The sequence below is a fragment of the Glycine max genome, chromosome 18, assembly GCF_000004515.6.
Source record: "Glycine max cultivar Williams 82 chromosome 18, Glycine_max_v4.0, whole genome shotgun sequence".
In the NCBI taxonomy this organism is placed as follows: Eukaryota; Viridiplantae; Streptophyta; class Magnoliopsida; order Fabales; family Fabaceae; genus Glycine; species Glycine max.
The window spans coordinates 56,748,971-56,769,957 of NC_038254.2; the positions used below are offsets into that span (position 1 = coordinate 56,748,971).

The window sequence follows — 20,987 nt, forward strand, 5'->3', positions numbered from 1 at the left end:
GTTTAAAATGATTAATGTTTCATAAAAATAAAGAATGATTAGCATGTTAGTTTTATGTCTTCGCTTTAAATTTTATATATTAAAATAAAAATAAAAATAATTATTATAATAATAGATAAGAGAAATACTAATAATATTATTTTAAATGTATTTTTATTATAGGTTAAAATTTATTAGAAATAATAAAATTTTGTGGGTAACATTTTTTTTTTTGAGTTTCTCTCAGTAATTCTTTAATTTTAATAAATTTTAACGTATAACAAAGAGAAAGTTGAAAGAAGAGTGTTGCCAATAATTAATATCCTCAATATAGATAATAGATACATTCATATCCACACACACAAAAATAAAGAGAAAAAAGAAAAATTGGAAAGCTACCTTACAGCTGGAAATTCTACCTAAAGTGAAGATATTCACGTAAAAACTCCCTGATAGTATTTCTTCCTACTAGAGTTAAACTATGGAAAAAGTGGTAGTTGTCATGAATCGCCTTACTTTCAAAAAAATTATACTGAAAAGCGAATCATTTTCTTATTTTCATTACACAAGAAAGCAACATGATTTTTGTCACCTATTGATATAGGATCTATTGATATATACCAAGGCAGTATTATTATAATGGAGTGATTATGACTGAGGCTAAACGACATTAGGAATCAAACAATTCTATATGTGATGTAGTTGAATTATTTAATTATCTTGTATATAAATTTATTCTTCTCAGTTTTATTATTTACTTTGCTTTAGCAACATAGACATTTTCTACGCCCACCTTATTGTTGTACTACCCATTGTATATTATTTTTTTCTTGCATTCATAGCAAATGGAATACAGTATTATTTTTCATCTGAACAACATTAGTCTCTCTCTAATATTCTACCAGAATCAAAATTATTTTCTCTAGATTGAAGGACAATTATTTTTTTTCCTCAATTTTAAAATCTCCAAAGAAAAATAAACCACATAACATTATGCAGAGACAAGAGTTGGAAGTATCATAGTATCTGTAATTTAAACTAAAAAAAAGGGACCTTGTTAATAGACTGTCAGCTTCTACTCATAGAAGCATCAATAGCATTCAACAACAATATTCTCACCAATAAAATACTCTTCCCCATTTGAATGATTGTAAAACTACAAAAAACCTCACAAGGAAATAGTAACACATATACATATGCACACAAAATTATTCTCCAATCCACATTAAAAAAAAAAAAGAGCATATTAACTCACTCAACATTTGAAAACAAGAGAAAAGGAAGGCACAAGGAGGTAGAGGTTGTAGGACGCGACAAAGACCTTGTAAGGGTGGCAAAGATTTGTCAGTAGCTTAGCCACGTTTGTTGGACCAAAACTGTTTGATCACGGACTACACTAACAATACCATATTCACCCATTATTGGCTTTCTCAATGACCCATCTCTCGCCCCATTTTGGTAAAATATTCTTCTCTTTCTCTCCTTCTGGTGAGCACACATGATTTTTGCCAACAAAGATTGAGCCAATTGATAAGAAACGAACTCATATCCCTTAAGGATGTGGATTTGATTCTCGTTGTCGATATGAAGACCTTGTTGGTAGGTAATCTATACGTACCTTATAAGCGTTCTTTGAGTCTTGAGCCCTGTCTTGACCTCGGTGAATCCAGGATCCAGCTCACCTAAATTTTCCACAAATAAAAAAAAAAGTAATATTGCGTTCGCTAAGGTAGTGTAACATCTATCCGTCATTACAGTTTTCACATACTATGTTATCCCTAAAGAAAAAAAAAGAAGCCATAGTTTTAACATAGTTAACTACTAAAGATAGTAACATAACTCCATCAACCTCAGAAAGAGGGAGAGGAAGAAGAATGACTAGTTTTCAGTTTCACTTGAGAGTTTTGAGTTTGCTGATTTCAGTTTCCTATTTGCTGACATGCTTGGGGAACAATGGCATACCTGTCCAGTTGAATGATGATGTTCTTGGCCTGATTGTGTTCAAATCAGACCTTAATGACCCTTCTTCTTATCTTGCTTCATGGAATGAAGATGATGCCAATCCATGCTCATGGCAATTCGTGCAGTGCAATCCTGAGAGTGGAAGAGTTTCTGAGGTCTCATTGGATGGCTTAGGATTATCTGGGAAGATTGGAAGGGGTCTTGAGAAGTTACAGCATCTAACGGTATTGTCCCTTTCTCACAACAACTTGAGTGGGAGTATTAGTCCATCACTCACTCTTTCCAATAGTCTTGAGAGGCTGAACCTTAGCCACAATGTTCTTTCTGGTTCCATTCCCACTTCTTTTGTGAATATGAATTCAATAAAATTTCTTGATCTTTCTGAGAACTCATTCTCAGGACCAATGCCTGAGAGTTTTTTTGAGAGCTGTTCTTCCCTTCATCACATTTCTCTAGCTAGGAACATGTTTGATGGACCAGTTCCTGGCTCACTGTCTAGATGTTCCTCATTGAATAGCATTAATCTTTCCAATAATCATTTCTCCGGTAATGTGGACTTTAGTGGGATTTGGTCATTGAACAGGCTTAGGACTTTGGATCTATCTAACAATGCCTTATCAGGGTCTTTACCTAATGGAATTTCATCCGTACATAACTTTAAAGAGATCTTATTACAAGGTAACCAGTTTTCAGGTCCATTATCCACTGATATTGGATTCTGCCTGCATCTGAATAGGTTGGATTTCAGTGATAATCAGTTCAGTGGAGAACTGCCAGAGTCACTAGGGATGCTTAGTTCTTTGAGCTATTTCAAGGCATCAAATAATCATTTCAACAGTGAATTCCCTCAATGGATTGGTAACATGACCAGTCTGGAGTACCTAGAGCTCTCAAACAATCAGTTCACTGGAAGCATCCCACAGTCAATAGGGGAACTGAGATCACTGACTCATCTGAGCATTTCAAATAACATGCTTGTTGGAACTATTCCATCATCATTGAGTTTCTGCACAAAGTTATCTGTGGTCCAGCTCAGAGGAAATGGTTTCAACGGCACCATTCCAGAGGGTTTGTTTGGCCTAGGATTGGAGGAAATAGACTTGTCCCATAATGAATTGAGTGGCTCAATTCCACCCGGATCAAGCAGGCTCTTGGAAACTCTCACCCACTTGGATCTTTCAGATAACCATCTCCAAGGGAATATCCCTGCAGAAACCGGTCTTCTATCAAAACTAACACATTTGAATCTGTCTTGGAATGATCTTCATTCACAGATGCCTCCAGAATTTGGCCTCCTTCAGAACCTGGCAGTTTTGGATCTTCGCAATAGTGCCTTGCACGGTTCAATTCCAGCAGATATATGTGACTCAGGCAATTTAGCTGTCCTCCAACTTGATGGAAATTCATTTGAAGGGAATATTCCGTCCGAGATTGGAAATTGTAGCTCTCTTTACTTGCTGTATGCATCCTATTTCTCAAGCTCTAGTGTCATTTCTTTTAACACATCTTTTTGGAAGATATACTAATTCCTATCTATTTTATGCAGGAGTTTGTCTCACAATAATTTGACTGGTTCAATTCCAAAGTCCATGTCAAAGCTAAACAAGCTCAAAATCCTCAAGCTGGAATTCAATGAACTAAGTGGAGAGATACCAATGGAGCTTGGAATGCTTCAGAGTCTTCTTGCTGTAAACATATCATACAACAGGCTCACAGGAAGGCTTCCTACAAGTAGCATATTTCAGAACTTGGACAAAAGTTCCTTGGAAGGAAACCTGGGTCTTTGTTCACCCTTGTTGAAGGGTCCATGTAAGATGAATGTCCCCAAACCACTTGTGCTTGACCCAAATGCCTATAACAACCAAATAAGTCCTCAAAGGCAAACAAACGAATCATCTGAGTCTGGCCCAGTCCATCGCCACAGGTTCCTTAGTGTATCTGCTATTGTAGCAATATCTGCATCCTTTGTCATTGTATTAGGAGTGATTGCTGTTAGCCTACTTAATGTTTCTGTAAGGAGAAGGCTAACATTTTTGGATAATGCTTTGGAAAGCATGTGCTCGAGCTCTTCAAGATCGGGAAGTCCAGCCACAGGAAAGCTTATCCTGTTTGATTCCCAGTCCTCACCTGATTGGATCAGCAATCCTGAGTCCTTGCTCAACAAGGCATCTGAGATTGGAGAAGGAGTCTTTGGAACACTCTACAAGGTTCCATTGGGATCACAAGGTAGAATGGTAGCAATCAAGAAGCTTATATCCACAAACATAATCCAATATCCAGAAGACTTTGATAGGGAAGTTAGAATCCTCGGGAAAGCAAGGCACCCAAATCTAATAGCATTGAAAGGATACTATTGGACTCCTCAACTACAACTTTTAGTAACTGAGTTTGCACCAAATGGTAGCTTGCAAGCCAAGCTACATGAAAGGCTTCCTTCAAGTCCTCCTCTTTCTTGGGCTATAAGGTTCAAAATCTTGCTTGGAACAGCAAAGGGGCTTGCTCATTTGCACCACTCTTTCCGTCCACCGATCATCCACTACAACATAAAGCCAAGTAACATTTTGCTTGACGAAAATTACAACGCCAAGATCTCAGATTTTGGGTTGGCTCGGCTTCTGACAAAGCTGGACCGGCATGTGATGAGCAACAGGTTCCAGAGTGCACTAGGATATGTGGCACCAGAATTAGCATGCCAGAGCTTAAGGGTCAATGAGAAATGTGATGTGTATGGTTTTGGGGTGATGATCCTTGAGCTGGTGACAGGTAGGAGACCAGTGGAGTATGGAGAAGACAATGTGCTGATACTGAATGACCATGTGAGGGTGCTGCTTGAGCAAGGGAATGTGTTGGAGTGTGTGGATCAAAGCATGAGTGAGTATCCTGAAGATGAGGTATTGCCTGTTCTGAAGCTAGCAATGGTATGCACCTCTCAAATTCCTTCTAGCAGGCCTACTATGGCTGAAGTGGTGCAAATACTGCAGGTCATTAAAACCCCAGTTCCTCAAAGGATGGAAGTATTTTGATGAGATATGCTTCTCTGTTGAACTAGCTTGACATATAGAAAATCTGTGACTGATGAGATTTTTTTCTTTTCTTTTTTCCTTTATGTTGTGTATCCTTTTTAATTTCCTTGGCTATTTGGTTTATGTAGACTCTTGTTTTATGTCCAAGTAGATTTTCCTCGTATAAATGGAAATCACTATCATATAAATCCGTTATTCGCAACTCTTGTTTTCTCTTTTACTGATTTCAGTTTATCGATTGTATTATCAAATTTTAATAATATTACAACTTACAAACTATAGCAATGTAGCCACATGATTAAAAGTAGTCACATTATTCATTGGAATGAACAAATCTAAAAATCTTAGGCATGAATACAGAATTATGTTGTTATTATTTTTTGGGTGAGAAAAAGTTTTAGGGAAGGAAAGTTTTCATGTGAGCAAAATCGAATTCAAGAAATTGTTTTATCAATATTATTTTATATTAAAAAATCAGCACAAAATCTTTTTCTTTTCCGATCATAGTAGGTACAAAGTTCTCTGTGTTGGAAGCAGTGATAGATCTTCATCAAGAGAGATTGTGAACATACATAAGATACACAAGCTGGGATGAGTATTATCCACCATGTTTTAGGCACGACTCACCAAGTCTGCGTTTCAAACACAGATAAGTGCAATCCATGAAATAAAAGAACTTTCTTTTCAAGATCCGTATCCAACCCATAAAAACCCATGAATAAATGAATCAGTCCACAAACCCAACTATTAATTTGAAAAATATTTTTTATAAATAAATATTTTTTTAAAAGTGAAAATTATATAAAATTAAAAAAAAAAATTGACTTCATTTTTTAAACTAAAATCTATTAGACTAAAATATATCAACATTTTAAATATAGCTAGATATGTAGACCTAACGAATTGAACTCAAAAATTCAATATATTTATACGGTCTTAAGAAAAATTATCCACCCACCGATTAGTAGACCTGAATATGTATACTCATCCCTAGACACAAACAACTATCACTTATATCAACCATTATTGGTTAAACCAACACAATCTTATATCATCTCAAGGAATGCTCAAAATCTACATCTAAAAAAACCATCCCGTAAAATATTCAGAAGTTAATACAAGTTGTTTGGGATTTGCTTGTTCTCGGGTAGTTATTCCTTAAACACGTATTCCTCAGCAGAACAGAGCCTATTGATTTAAAAAAAAAAATTGCAAAATGCAAAACTAACGTGTTTGAAACGATGCTCCGAATAAAAATGATGAAGCGAGAACTTCTAGTTGTGATTGTTTCACTATTCGCATTGTGATTGGTAAAAATACTTTCCACAGAAATTAACTAAAGTAGTTGGTTAATATAACTGGATGCCAAATTTTGTAACATAGATAAAAAGCAGCAAGTGGCACTGCATGTATCTCTAAATATTCAATAACAGATTATACTCAATACAATTGGATGGGTTTCATAAAATAAACAAAAATTACGTCGCCTTACAAGCGTGATCCTCTAATATACTACCAAATTCGCCATAAAATTCTCATCCTATATGGAAAAGAAATTGGATCAAACCATCAGAATGACAAACAAAAATTGCCTTATCAATCCTCATGCAAAGCCTTCATCAAATAGAGTCTGTTAAAGCTCTGCCCTGACACCCTGCAGAACATGCAACGGAAAATGTAAGGATAATTAAACTCTATTGGCTAGAGAAGAGATACCCATGATGATATAGGAAAACGAAGAAAATCAGAAACTTTAAATTGGTAACTTAAGTATCGTGCTCCTCAAACATGGAAAAAAGAGCCTTAGTCACATACCCATTGATTTGGTTGCAGTAGTTGGAAATTTGATTTGTTATGAGGAAGCTCTCCAACCGTGAAGGCTCTGGGAGCGGCTTGAAAATGGGATTTGAAGGATCTTCCTCTGGCAAAGGTTCTTCTCCAGCAGCTTTACGAGCCATGTTCTCCGTCCTATTATTACAAAATCCAAATCAGATGAAGAACCAATAGTTCAAAGTAATAAACTTAACACAACAGACTAAATGGGTAAATATCCATACTTCTACAAACTAAACTATTCAAGAAACCATGAGAAAATAAACCCAGAATCTAAAACAATTAGAAAATCCGTATTCTAAGACATGGAATCTTAACTAAAACAGAACAATTAGTTAGCAATGCATTCCAATCTTACAACAAAAACATAATGTAGTTATTAGTTTAAACAATTCAAATACAAACTGAATGATACCTTCTCTTTTGAAGCCATGCTTGCTGCTGAGCTTGTTGACGAGACAAGCTTCGATAATAGAATTGGAACTAAAATAGAAGAAATTTCAGTCAAATACATTCTAAAACAGCACACAAAATAAATGAAGACCTAAAAGAACCTTTTGTTGTTCTAGTGACAAGTCATCCATGCATTCAATCAAAAATTCAGTATTCCTCTCCATCAATGAACTGGTTGACAATTGCAAACGATCATAATCACACTGCAATGGAACAACAACATATGTAAAGATAAACTAAAATTTAAAATGACCAAAAGAATCTCTACTAAAGATCATAGATAACCTGGGTGACTGGAGTATCAGGTTCCAGCTCTGTCATAAAAGCACTGATAAGGGCAGAATTTGAAACTTTGATCTGATATAAAAATATATATGAAGCAGATCAGCATTGATTACAAACCTACTAACAAAAATAATCCAAAGCTAATTAATACACTTCCATACAATAAAATATATTAATATCTACCAAAAAATTATTGATCTTAAATCCAATAGCATGTCTAATTCATTCTTAATATGACAAAGACTAGTATCATTCTAATTTACCATGAAAGATGTGTTTAATAATCATATCAAAAATTTCAATCACCTTACTTTTAAGATGATTTAGTGAGTATAGATATTCATATTAAAAATGTTAGAGGAAAAAAACAGGAATTCATTATATGAAGGGGCTAATTGGTGAAACCACTCAAGAGAAAGGCAAATTTAGGAAAGCTTACTGGTATTTCCTCAAAGATATCCACCCATGATAAGTTCTTCTCCCTCAATCTATCTCACAAGACAGAAAAATCAGAAATCAAGTGGTTCAACTTAAAGACAACAAGACATCCAAAAGAAAATTCATACTTCTCTCCAGTAAAATTATTGCTGCGATAGAGTTCCATGAATGAGTCAGAAAGCTTCAATGCCTTCAGAGCTAGAACACCTTGATCAGACCTTGATGGATCATATATTATGCAAACACAGCGTCTAATATTCTCCTGAAAAGCATTGCCAAGTTTGAAACCAATGGTCATTTAACAGATTAGATACTTATGAAAATGTTGTCTTCAGCCAAAAAAACAAAAATAAAGTGCACAAAGGAAAGCATCCAATAACGAACTTTTCTGTTTCAAATATCAGAAATCATCATCAGCAATTTATAGTAAATTTTAAGCAAAAGCAACAGAAAACCTAGACCATGGAAAAAATCATGGTATATTCTAATCATCAGGTTAACAAATGTAGTTGTGTTTGTCATTCTACCTAGTTTACTCAACTTCCCCTAATTTACAAACACTTGTTTCTACTTCAAAGCAATTTAGCAACAATGTTTCTAAATTTAGCTCATGTAAAATTCTCAGTTAATTGTAACAGATAACCATCCAACAAATTATGCCAATATCTAACAATCTTGATCAAGAATGACACTGCCTCATTATCATAAATTCATAATAGGTGCCTATTTTCAAGTTCAAATCCTTGGTGGTGCAGACCACATCCTGTGATGGACTGTTGGGCATTCTCAATTTATAGTTTCAAGTTATTATCATATTATGTAACTTAGGGATGTGCAAAAAAATCGGTTCGGAACAAACCGAATTGTAACTGAAACCAAACTGGTTTGAACAAAAAATAACTGTGTTGTTATACAAAACCAATACAGTTAACCAAGTTGTTTCTACAAACTAGTTCGGTTAATCAAACTGGTTTTAACCTGAATCAATTAAGCTCAGTGCATTTACAATAAATATCAAAGTATAGGAGCATCTGGTTTGCATAACAACATATAACTAGACAAGATACTAAGTACTAACCAAGAAACCCCAGCTTAAGAAAAACTATGAAAAATAAATAAATAAATTGACAGACATTCATTACCTGGTAATTCATAAAGGTTTCAATAAGCTCCACAGTCTGGAAGGAGCCAAGCAATGTAGACTGGTACCTAGATTTAGAGAATTTTGCCACATGTTGGAGAAATGATTAAAAAACCCATATTGAGCCAAAATTCCACCACAGTTATAAAACCATTAAAATTCATTTGAAAAGTGGTATTTTCATCTTACATACCATCCAACTGTGTTGTTGTCAACATTAACCTCCCTCAGGCATCTCATCATTTCAAGCTGATAATTGGCACCATCAGCTTCAATTTCCTCATCCTCCTCCCTCATCTGCAATTTTTAGTAACAGAATCGATGATAACTTTATGAGGGCAATGTTTACAGATTAAAAAATGGAGAAAAAGAAAAGAAAGTATATCATACTGGAAAGGGGAAGCAGTTGGTAACTTCAAGAACACTGCCAACATCCAACCCAAGAAGTTGTCCAGTGACTAAAGAAGGCGAGTGGTCCTTACAATGCTTAATTATCTTCAGGATAACCTGTTCAACCAAGGGACAAATACCAACCAGATTGGTATCAGTATTTTCTTCACAATGCAAAAACAAACATTGAATATTCTCTTCCAATACAGAGACCTGCCGCATAAATTTACAAACATCTATGGTCCAATGTTAACAAACATAGAGGTACACATAGAACATGAAACCTAGCTACAACCAGATCCACATCAGCATAATAGACTATGGGTTACTTAAATGTTGCAATTTCAAAATCCTATATAATTGATGAAAGCAAGTATAGATTAGACAGATGCAACAACAAATTGAGGCTTAACAATAGACCCTTCAAAATTAATCCCGTGTAAAGGTAAAATTATGAAACAGTGGAGCAATTGAAGTTTGAAAAGCATAGAATTGATACCAGTCCTTCAATCTGGACGACTCTGAGAGGCGGCGCAGCCTCCTCCGTTGCGGCGACTTGGAGGAAAGATCTGGCAGGAGCTGCACGAATAAAACGAGACATCATTCAATGGTGTGAAAAAATAAAACAGAAACCCTAATTTGGTGGAGAATGTAGGGAGCGTAAACGTAAACATACTGGTAGCCATGTTTTGAATCAATGGAAAGGAGCGAAGAATCTGCGATGGAGTTTGAAAGAGGAAGAAACCCTAACGCCGGAGCAAGAGGAAGAAGAAGGGGTTTTGCTTAGAGTTGGGCTCAAATAGTCCACACCTAAAATTACAGTTAGCCCAATTTTTATTTTTTAAAATTAAAATATAAATATAAGGAGAAACAGAGACAGAATACAGAAAAAAACGATTAAAGCAGAAAAGGGATTAGAGTTGAACCAAAAGGATGCGTTTTAACTTTTAAGATAAGATAGGAGAATAGGATTAGAATAAGACAAAATATTATTTTATTTTATCCAATGTTCATGCAAATCAAATAACAGATTAGATAATGATATGATGAAATATAAATTATGTTCAAATGATAAAATTAATTCTTCGTTAAAATTATAGTTATTTTTCTAAAAAGTAATTTTTAACTTACTTTTTTAGTTTTTGCAAAATATAAAGAAAAATATAATTTTGATTATGTTAAGCAAAAAATAATTTTTCATTTTTGTAGTTATTTTTCTTATTTTTTTAAAAAAAATATATGATTTTTAAAATTATAATTACTAGTACATTAGTATGTGCAATGTACAAAATAAATATTTAAGTTATGTAACTAAAATTTATAATAAATAAATATTTTTAAATATATAAACTATATTAAAATTAAACTTCATCTTGAATAAAAATTTTGAATGTATAAATTATATTTTAGATTGATGATAAATTATTTATTATATTATGATAAAAAGGCTATTTTTTTACTGGTAAGTGCTTTTAAAAAAATATTGAAGAACAATTTAAAAATAAGCATAAAAAATATATTGAAAAAAAATTAAGAAAAATCCCATATTCCAAAACAAGTATTCTTATATTAAGTTTTGTTGATAAATGCAATTGCACAATACTATGGAGGTTGGACTTATTTTTGTCAAAAAGTTAGAAGCAAAAAGATGGGATTTAAATAGCAACGAGGGATTGCCAATAGCAATTGCTCAAATGTATTAATCAGGCACAGCTTCCTTAATAACGTTTTCTTTTCTTTCTTTCTTGTTGTATTGGTTCACTCAAGTAGAAGTACAAGAATGACTAACTACATATTTGAATTGAAGTTAAACATGTTGTGTGTAAGCAGTCTAATAAAAATTCTTCCAATAAAAGTAAAATAAAAGATAATGATCTTTTGTCTTAAAAATACTTTTTTAACCGAAAATAAAAAATGACATTAGGTGAGATCTAAGTTCACTTAGGTGATTTTTTTTTCCTTTCAAAATCAATTTAACTAAAATCCTTTTAAAATAAACCGTATTTATTAACTTTAATTAAATTTATATTCATTTTCCTATTTCTAATATTTGTAAAAAAAATTCTTTCATATTTCATTAACTTTAATTATTTAATTTAATAAATATTTAAATAAAATATTTAAAAGTAAAATTCATGTGATTTCTAAAAAAAATTATCTAAAATCTCCGAGATTTATCATTAAACCAAAAAATAAAAAAAAAATCTTAAAAGATATTCAATATTATGTAATATCATACGATACATAAGTAATCTAAGATTTTAATTTAAAATCTTACATTAAAATTGTTCTTAGTCCTCCTTAGCTTAAATGAGTTTTAATTATGATTAGAGTTCATTGGATAAGATGATACTGTTACCGTCTGCAAAAGTTTAATCATTGCCTGTTTTTATTTATTTATTTCGAATAAAAAAAGTGTTTTTTTTATAATTAAATGTGAGTATGCTTTGGATTGAGATGTTTGCACTGTGATAAACTGATGCTTTGCTGGACTCAATAATTGCTTATTAGAGAAGAGAGTGTGTGTTTGTAACAAGTATATATACATTAGCCTTTGTTTTTTCCCCCCTTTAAAAATACGTTTACACTATTGTAAAAGAGACTTTTAAATAAGTTGCTACAAAAGTTAGATTAGACCTTAAACTTATAACATATAAAAGATTTATGCTTGACACTTATAAATCTAACCTACGTATTTTTACCATTATTTCATGTTTTGAGTAACTTTAATTATAATTTTCACTTTCATAATTTATAATTTATTTTACATATACTTTTTCTTTTCACTGACTTATTAGTCGCGTAGTGCATTTAGAGATATGTCAAACCTTAATAATAGAAAAAAGAGAGAAGTTAAATCTATATTAAAAAACTTTTAATACGAAATAAATCTTCTGCTAGACTAAAAGATTAAATCATACTTTTAAAAAGCTGAAGTCAAACTTAAAAAAACTTATAATAAATAACATACCTTAAACTATTTTTTTTAAAAAAAGTAATGTGTTTATATCTTTTATATTTTGGTTATATTTCACGAAATTAACTAAAAGGTTAATTGAAAGCTAAAAAAATTATCTAGCATTAGAAAGTTGATATGATATTTAAAGTTAAAAAATTAACTTATTAAATAATATTCGATAAAATTAATTATTGAAATAATTAAAAAATATAAAATGACAAAAAATTAATAAAATTGTGATTTTCTTATAAATGACAATAATGAAAATAATAAATATATTAAAAACAAAATAAAAGAAATTAACATTTTAAAAAGTTACTTTGAATAACATTTTAAAAAATGACGAAAAACACTTATTTATTGAATAATTAAATAAAATTTTCAGATAATAAAAAAAGTTAAAAATTAATTGAAATTTCTTATAAAAATAATTATCATCAAATTTAGTGTTAGTGTTTGTATTTTTAAATCAATAAATTTGCTCATAATATCTAACAAATTTGATAAAATAGACCTCTTATCCAAATTATGTTAACATTTTTTTATTCATTCTATAAACCTTATTTTTTATTATCAGTGGGATAGAATCAGACATTGAATATTTCTTTCATCCAAAATCAAACTTTAGTTTACAATATCGTAAAAAAAAAAGCCTTATTCAGCCCGCTACAGCAATACCGTTGTTATTCTCTAAGCTTGTTTGTTGATAAGGTTAACTATAAAAGATGTTTTACCCATAAAAATAAAAATGCATTTATTTCCATATTTGGACACAGGCGAGACGCTACGCACGCAACGTAACACCTTTCGTCCACGCAAGATGACAAATGTTTCTTCGTTATCACGCCAAATACTATACTATACATATATTGTCCTTATTCCTTCTTCTCCCATCTCCATTCCTTCCAATGGCTTCAATCTCTCACTTCAGAACCTCCGCGAATTCCTTCCTCTCCCAATACGAACCTCTCTCTCTGCTTCTCGCTCCTCTCCTCTCTCTCCTCTTCGCTCACGCTCTCCGCTCCTTCTTCCACCTCCTCTCCCAGAACGGACTCAAAGCCACGCTCCTAGGGTTTCTCATTAACTCCCTCAAGTACAACACATCACTCCATGCAATCTTTTTATATGCCAACTGCTCTTTTCAATGTGTTTTCTTAACTAATTTTTGCTCCCTTTTTCGATTCGCAGATTAGTCCCTGGCGTGAAGGGATACATAGATGCCGAAAAACAAAAGGTCAGGTTCAGTGTAATTCTCTGTTGAATTAGATTCGACTGAACTTTGGTTTTTTGTCTCGTGAATGGAGTCAACTTCGCATGCATGCCTTTGTTTCTTTCATCGAACTCTGATTTTGTTTGTTGTTATTTTATTTGAGTGGTGGCAATCAGTTTGATTTGATTCTCGGAGATCGAATATGCAATTTGCATGTTCCTTTTTATTAAAATAGTGGTTAGTTTGGTTTTTGGAATTGCAGAAATTTTGAGATGAGAGAACTTGAACCAGTCTATGCTATTTTGGTTACAAGACCCAGTTATCTAGAATTGTATTATTGCATTACAATGAGTCAATCACTAAATAGAAGAGACAAGGTAACATTAGACAGGAACAGGATAAATATGAAAACCAAGTTTTTGAAAGGATTCACTGGCTCTCACAGTCTCACTCAATATTTTCCTGCGATGGAATATCAACTCAGACTTTTGTTTGGTATCCTCTTAAAGTTTGGGGTGAAAAATAGGTTTTTCACATTGCTTAACCTTCATCCTTAGGGTAAGTTTGGTATGAGGGTAAAAATCGAAATGAAATAAAGTTGTGAATAAGTTTCATTAGCAACATTGTATTGAGAACTAATCAGTGAATTAAGGGTGCACGAGGTAAAGAAACCTCTTGGATTTGTCCAATAACATTATTTGTCAATTCCAAAAAGAGTTCAATTCATGGTATCCTTCTTGTTCCTCAAGAGGTAGATCAGTGCTATGATTTGTTTCTGGACCTGAGTGTCAAAAATAACATTGGGGATTCCTTTTTGTAACATGTTAATAACTGGGTCATCAGGGTGTACACATAATTTTAACAATTTTCTGCTTTCTTTAAACCATAGATCACTGATGCTGACTAATTTGCTTATTAATCTGGTCACTGAGCATGTAGGTTGTGGATAAGTTGCAATCTGATGGTAAATCTAAAAGAGAAGGTTGGAAAACTGAGTTGCCAAGCACAGGATTAGGGACATCTGTCCTTGAGAAAATGAGAGAGGAGAAAATAAATGATGCGGTTTGGCAAGGCAAATGCTCTGGTACAGTGTATGTTAGTAATTTTTGTAAAAATGTTAAATTCTGATCATTTGTACTTGGGATGCTTTTTTTTTTCTCCCCTCGTCCCCATCCATTTGAGTGTGCTACTTAGGGATAATGAGTTCTGTATTTTTTTTAAATGTATTTATTGTTTATGCCTTGCAGCTACATTGGAGGAAGTGAATCTGATGGACATTTTTCTCTGATAAATGAGGCATGTTCAATGTTAGTAAGACATGACACAGTTTTCAGTTTTATTTTATGTTTTTGTTAATATTAACTGATTAACAATTGTCATTTTACTTTGTAATATTCTTGTAGATGGATTTTTGCATAGATTTGTAGTTTTGAAACTGATTAAAATGTACCTTAGATCATTTGCTTTAGGAGCTGGGAGCATCCCACCGCTGAGTACTATTATCAGATCATGTATTTTTCCTCTACATCAATCTGGCTTCTGACTCTGATCAAGGCATTGTTGGAAGTTTTCCTATTTGTTTGAACTTGAAAATATTCAAAGCATGCCTATGGTTAAGACTTTCAGTTTTTCCAAACAGAAACATTCGTGACACCTCTTTGCCGCTCTAACTTTTGCGTGATTATTAATTAAAGGTCATAATCTGGACTAGTTTTATATGTTTCAGAGTCTCACAGAACTGTTTCAAAATTAAGTTTTGGTATCAATTAATGTTGAGGCACTGAAATGACTGACCGTATAGAGAATAATACATCCAATTGGGATTTGAGATATTGTTTAAGGTCATAGCCATGCTCATTAGCTGGGTTGCTGATATTGCTCTATATTGTTGCATGTATACAACAATTCATATTGATGAGATTTCAGGTTTGCTCATACCAATCCCCTGCATTTGGATGTTTTCAAGAGTGTTGCACGCTTTGAGGCAGAAGTGGTTGCAATGACAGCAGCACTTCTTGGAAGTAAGGAAAAGAGTTCTGGACGACAAATATGTGGCAACATGACGTCAGGCGGGACTGAAAGTATATTATTAGCTGTCAAGTCATCTCGTGACTATATGAAATCTAAGAAAGGAATTACAAGACCTGAAATGTATGTCACCTATATTAATTCATTATTATATATTTGGTAAAATATTTTTTAATATATTTTCAAACCATTAAATTATAGGATTATTCCCGAGTCTGGGCACTCGGCATATGACAAGGCTGCACAGTATTTTAATATCAAACTATGGCGTGTACCAGTTAACAAGAATTTCCAAGCTGATGTGAAAGCGATCCGACGTCATATTAACAAAAATACCATCTTGGTATGAAGTTTTATTTATTTTTATTCTTTTAAAAGATTCAAATATCTTGCCATAGGATTTTATATGTATGCAAACTGCTAATAACTTGAATTCTTCTTGTCAAAATGAAATTGACTGTGGTGATAAATCAGATTGTTGGATCTGCTCCAGGGTTTCCTCATGGAGTAATTGACCCCATTGAAGTAAGTTTTTCAATTTTTTTTCATCTTATGCTGAAAAAGAATATAAGTTCAACTTGCTTGCTGTATTACCATAATGCAGATAATTTGGCAATTTCTTCCGTAGGAACTTGGTCATCTGGCATCAAGCTTTGGTATTTGTTTCCATGTGGACCTTTGCCTTGGTGGCTTTGTATTACCATTTGCTCGTGAGCTTGGGTATATAGTTGGCAACTTGGAATGACTTATTTTATATAACTGATTACTGAACCATCATTCAGTGCTGTTGCCTTTTTAGTTATTCTTTTGGCCTTGCTTTTTACCTTTTTCATTGTTTTAGGCGCTATACTTTTATATTCTGATCTTTGGCACCAAATCCATCAATATATTAAGACTTCGCTTCTTTCTTTGATAATATATTCCATTTTCTTAAAAAAAAAAATACTCGAATTTATTCAATTTATCTCTATTTGCAACTGCAAGTCTTATTGTTTGTTTTGGGAATATGGTTCTAGCATAGTATTCTCTTTAACTTCTATTGGGACTGGGGTTAATGTTTTGATGATTGATGATTATAATTTTATAACACATGCAATCGGCCTACCCACACACAATGGGAAAAGAGGCTGTTATATTGGAAATTACATGTAGCTCTTGTTGTAACTTTTTGTTAAATGTCAGTACCAATTGAAGTAATTCATGTTCAACCTTTTTCTTCCCAGGTACCACATTCCACCTTTTGATTTTTCTGTTAAAGGGGTTTCTTCAATATCAGTGGATGTACATAAATACGGTTTAGCTCCCAAAGGAACTAGCGTAGTTCTTTACAGAAACCATGAAATCAGAAAGGCAAGGCAATGATTTACTCTAAGTTTTTGGCTGTAACTGATGAATTATTTTCAGTCTTTAGTTTATACCTGAATTCCAAATTGATTATATAATTTTTTGTACTATTCATTTTTGCTACTTCTTGGAAACATCTCACAGAATATGACATGTTCTAATCTTCAGAAAGTATACTTTCTTTCATACTCCTTTTTTTTTATTTCCTTGAGTTGATATCCACCAATGCCATGAAAGTAACAATTTACCATATCATATTTGATTACTGGTGTTTCTACTTGATAACTCAACAGTTTTTTTTTTTTTTTTCTGGTCAAAGTGTCATTTTAAAGATAAGATGTTGCATTACTAGAATTTGATTATTATTTCTCTTGGCTCTTGCACATAGCATGATGGATATCCCAGGCCATACATGCAAATGGTCTCAGTTCAAGAGTTCTTCATCTCATTCTATTCGTAAATCATGAAGAGTTGGTAGATGAAATATTCTTGCATATTTTCTTACTTAAGTATAGTAGGATACTATTCTTAGAGATAAAAACTTTGTTTTTCTTAATACATTTATAGAGACTGGGGATAGAGGATGAATTGTATGACATGGCAAGTCCTTTAACTCAAACATTAAATCAGTTATCAATGTCTGAAATTTTAAGTACGTCATTTTTTACATGGATATTCCTTAAAATCGCCTTAACTATTACTATATGGCGGCATAGGAACTCCTTACTCTTTAAGGGCATTCCTTTCGACCCTCATAAAGTGATGGATGAGGCCTTATTCCTTGCTTGGTCTTGGCAAAGAGCCAGAGAGAAAGGATTCCATACTCAATTTAACCACTGGTCTTCCAATCTTTCGGAGTTTTTTGGTTAATATTCTGTATTCCTTTCGTGATGGGTGTTGTTGGGCTTAGGTTTTGTTGGTTGTTTGTTTTGGAAGGTGGCACGCTTGGTGCCTTGTATTTATCTTACAGTACCCCTGGTACTGTCTTAACTCATTAATAATACTATATTTTTGCCTTCCAAAAAAAAAAAAAAAAAACTCTTATTATTTTATTGGAATAAAAACAATTTCAAGTTTACAACTCTTGTAAACATATGAAATTTCATTTATAGGATAGCAGATTAACAGGAAGTATATTGTTTGTGTTGGACAGTTTCTCTAAATATGTAATGTGAAAAACTACTTAAGAAAGCGTAGAGACTAGGTACTAGGTAATCTTGGTGCATTCTATAGGTGTTGTCCCTTGTGTTCCTTTGTATTTGTTGTATGGATAATTTCCTCTTCCCTTGGTCAAATTTTTCCTCTTTTCTATCTATTTTTTTCTATTAAAAAAAGATATTCCAACAGTATATCCTAATTATCTTGTATGTGTATTCCTCCTGCCCTCCCTTTCATTTCTATTTTATGGATTACCTTCTTGCAACATGCCTCTGTTATTGGAAAATTGGTTGTTGATTTACTTGCAGCTGATTACTAATGTATTTTCTTTCTGTCTTCTGGACTCTACAGCATCAATTTGTTGCTGGTAAGTTTACTATTTTTTTTGATAAATGTTATTATGTCTTGGGTAATTGGGGTTATTTTTATATTGTGCATGCATATCTGATCTTGTCCTCCCCCCACCCAAAAATCTTCTGTGTATGATCTTGTTTAAACAATATTGTAAAATGTCCAGGCTTATTAGTTTCCTTTCTCTGAGCGGTTTATGTGACAATCTGCAAGGAAAGGGAAGATGATAGGTAGTGAAGTAAACTTTAAGAGTTTAGACAAGAGCTAGTCTTTATTTATTTTTAGTTCAAGACAGTGGAGTCAGTGATGTATCTGTTTGGAGGAAATGTTTTGTCTCTTACTGGTAATAATTCTGATACGGTGTTTTCTTTTTCTTTTTGTAAACTAATTAGTGTCAATGTCACAGTTACCGAGTGGTCTGGTGGGCTGTATGTATCTCCAACCATAGCTGGAAGCAGGCCTGGAAGTCTTATTGCCGGTGCATGGGCAGCGATGATATCTCTAGGGAAAGAAGGTTATTGTCCACGATCTTTCTGTTTTGCCTTCGAAATAATAATTTGATTTCCCTTTCTGCTAAGTCTGATGCCTAATGTATGATGTACGGCCAATTTATGGCCTGGTTTATTCTTCAGGTTACTTGAAAAATACAAAAGAAATTATGGAAGGGTCAAGAAGAATACAGCAAGGGTAAGATACTGTGTCTCTTTCTTTCTGTACTTACTCTAATGTTGTGCCTTGTATAATTTTTTTGAAAGTAATGCTCATGTTATATCTGCAGCATAGAGGAGATTGCTGAGTTGTTTATTGTTGGAAAACCCGACATGACGATAGTGGCTTTTGGATCCGACGTTCTAGATATATTCGAAGTCAATGATGTTATGTCATCCAAAGGGTGGCATTTGAATGCATTACAGCGACCCAACAGGTAGGGCTTTTAGATTGGGGGGGACACTGTCCAGTGTTTTCTGGGTTAAAGTGTACTTCATGGTCACTTTTAAAAAACTGAAGATATTTTAATCTTTGTGCTTGAATCAGCATCCATATCTGTGTGACACTGCAACATGTGCCAATTGTTGAAGACTTTCTCAATGATCTGAAGGAATCTGTGAAAACTGTAAGTTCTTTACTTATGTGGAATCCTAGTTATGAATGAATAATTTATTATGTGACTATGGACTAAGAATTAAGATACTCTTTCCAGGCCACCAGCAGAGGGTGGTTGCAGGGGTATGGCTGTTGATGTAACAGTTCACTTGTTATAATACAATACCACTGTCTTAATTCGATTGGTATTTTCTGTTTCACTCTTTTCTTTCATTCCAATTTCAGGTGAAAGCAAATCCAGGTCCAATAAGTGGAGGCCTAGCACCTATATATGGCGCCGCAGGGAAGATGCCAGATAGAGGCATGGTCCAGGAATTGCTGGTAGATTATATGGACGGTACCTGCTAATGGCGTTCGACATTTCTACCAGACTTTTCTGGCGACATGTACTGTAGTGGACCTTTACTTGATAATATTCCATTTTATAGTGCATTCTTTCATATTGGGGAGAAAACTGAAGACTAATAATAAGGCCTTGTTTGTTTGTGTGTGTGCCATTGTACGTTTAAGAGGCCACGTTGTTTTAGATTCACATCTGAGCATTATTATCATGGATGGGTGGGGGGGGAGTTCGTTGCTATTTCACAATCTTGCTCTTGACATTGAGGACAGTAATATTTCTGAAACCCCCATAACCAAAAATAATGCACATGTGATTGATTGTACAAAAACAAAATGTACGTGTGATTGATAATCATCATAAATATAAGGGTGAAAATCAGGGTTACAGACCAGTGTAATGCTTATCCATCAGTCCACAATAAGAGCTGGGCATGGATAGGAACAGTATTTTTGTCGTGATGATAAAAAAATTTGGAGGGAATCTTACTTTGTTCTCCTTGATGAGTAATTACATTACATTGTCATCCTTTCTAATTTTAAAATGTTTTTCTTGTGAGACATAAATGTGTTATATACGTTAGTCTATTTTAATTTTATATGAATAAACTTCTTAATGAACATAAATAATTGTGAATAGTGTATTTACAAAAAGAATTTTGAGTGAAGAATTTAATTTTTAAGTTGATCTGTAGCATTATAAATCAAATAAAATTGTTTGAATAGTCCAAATAATTTTAAAAATGATGAGAATTTTATAAGGATTTTTTTTGAGTAAAATGAAAGTTTAAAAAATCATTCTCTATTTCTCAATTTTATGTTAACTCTCTCATTCAAAGTTTTGGAGGGTCTCATTTCCAAATCTTTTAGACAATTTTTAGATGCAATTTCTTTGGTAGCTTTGTTAGTGTTCTCCAATTAGTGTTAAAGTTTTATCTTGATGATTTATATTGGCATCTATGTAAATTTTTATTAAATAGATTATTGACG

At 33.1% G+C, this 20,987-nt stretch overlaps 3 protein-coding genes across 3 annotated transcripts; 2 read left to right on the top strand and 1 right to left on the bottom strand.

Moving 5' to 3' along the window:
• The first annotated feature begins 1,216 nt into the window (after positions 1–1,216).
• On the top strand, positions 1,217–5,166 carry LOC100813764 (probably inactive leucine-rich repeat receptor-like protein kinase At3g28040). The gene is made up of 2 exons (XM_003552608.5): positions 1,217–3,400; positions 3,488–5,166. The coding sequence occupies exons 1-2, from the start codon at positions 1,854–1,856 to the stop codon at positions 4,962–4,964; spliced, it is 3,024 nt and encodes a 1,007-aa protein (XP_003552656.1). The 5' UTR covers positions 1,217–1,853; the 3' UTR covers positions 4,965–5,166.
• Positions 5,167–6,374: 1,208 nt separating this feature from the next.
• On the bottom strand, positions 6,375–10,431 carry LOC100814297 (eukaryotic translation initiation factor 3 subunit H). Its single transcript, XM_003552609.5, has 12 exons — positions 10,181–10,431; positions 10,004–10,083; positions 9,505–9,621; positions 9,308–9,411; positions 9,116–9,182; positions 8,102–8,235; positions 7,975–8,023; positions 7,536–7,607; positions 7,352–7,453; positions 7,213–7,280; positions 6,780–6,932; positions 6,375–6,618 (listed from the first exon to the last, which is right to left on the bottom strand). Exons 1-12 carry the CDS (start codon positions 10,188–10,190, stop codon positions 6,561–6,563), a joined length of 1,014 nt encoding a protein of 337 aa, XP_003552657.1. The 5' UTR covers positions 10,191–10,431; the 3' UTR covers positions 6,375–6,560.
• Positions 10,432–13,343: 2,912 nt separating this feature from the next.
• Positions 13,344–20,190, top strand: LOC100794395 (sphingosine-1-phosphate lyase). Its single transcript, XM_003551764.5, has 15 exons — positions 13,344–13,556; positions 13,652–13,697; positions 14,613–14,764; positions 14,921–14,980; positions 15,600–15,824; positions 15,903–16,044; positions 16,176–16,226; positions 16,330–16,421; positions 16,925–17,051; positions 18,555–18,570; positions 18,961–19,068; positions 19,187–19,241; positions 19,333–19,479; positions 19,590–19,668; positions 19,884–20,190. The coding sequence occupies exons 1-15, from the start codon at positions 13,372–13,374 to the stop codon at positions 20,004–20,006; spliced, it is 1,608 nt and encodes a 535-aa protein (XP_003551812.3). The 5' UTR covers positions 13,344–13,371; the 3' UTR covers positions 20,007–20,190.
• The last annotated feature ends 797 nt before the right edge of the window (positions 20,191–20,987 follow it).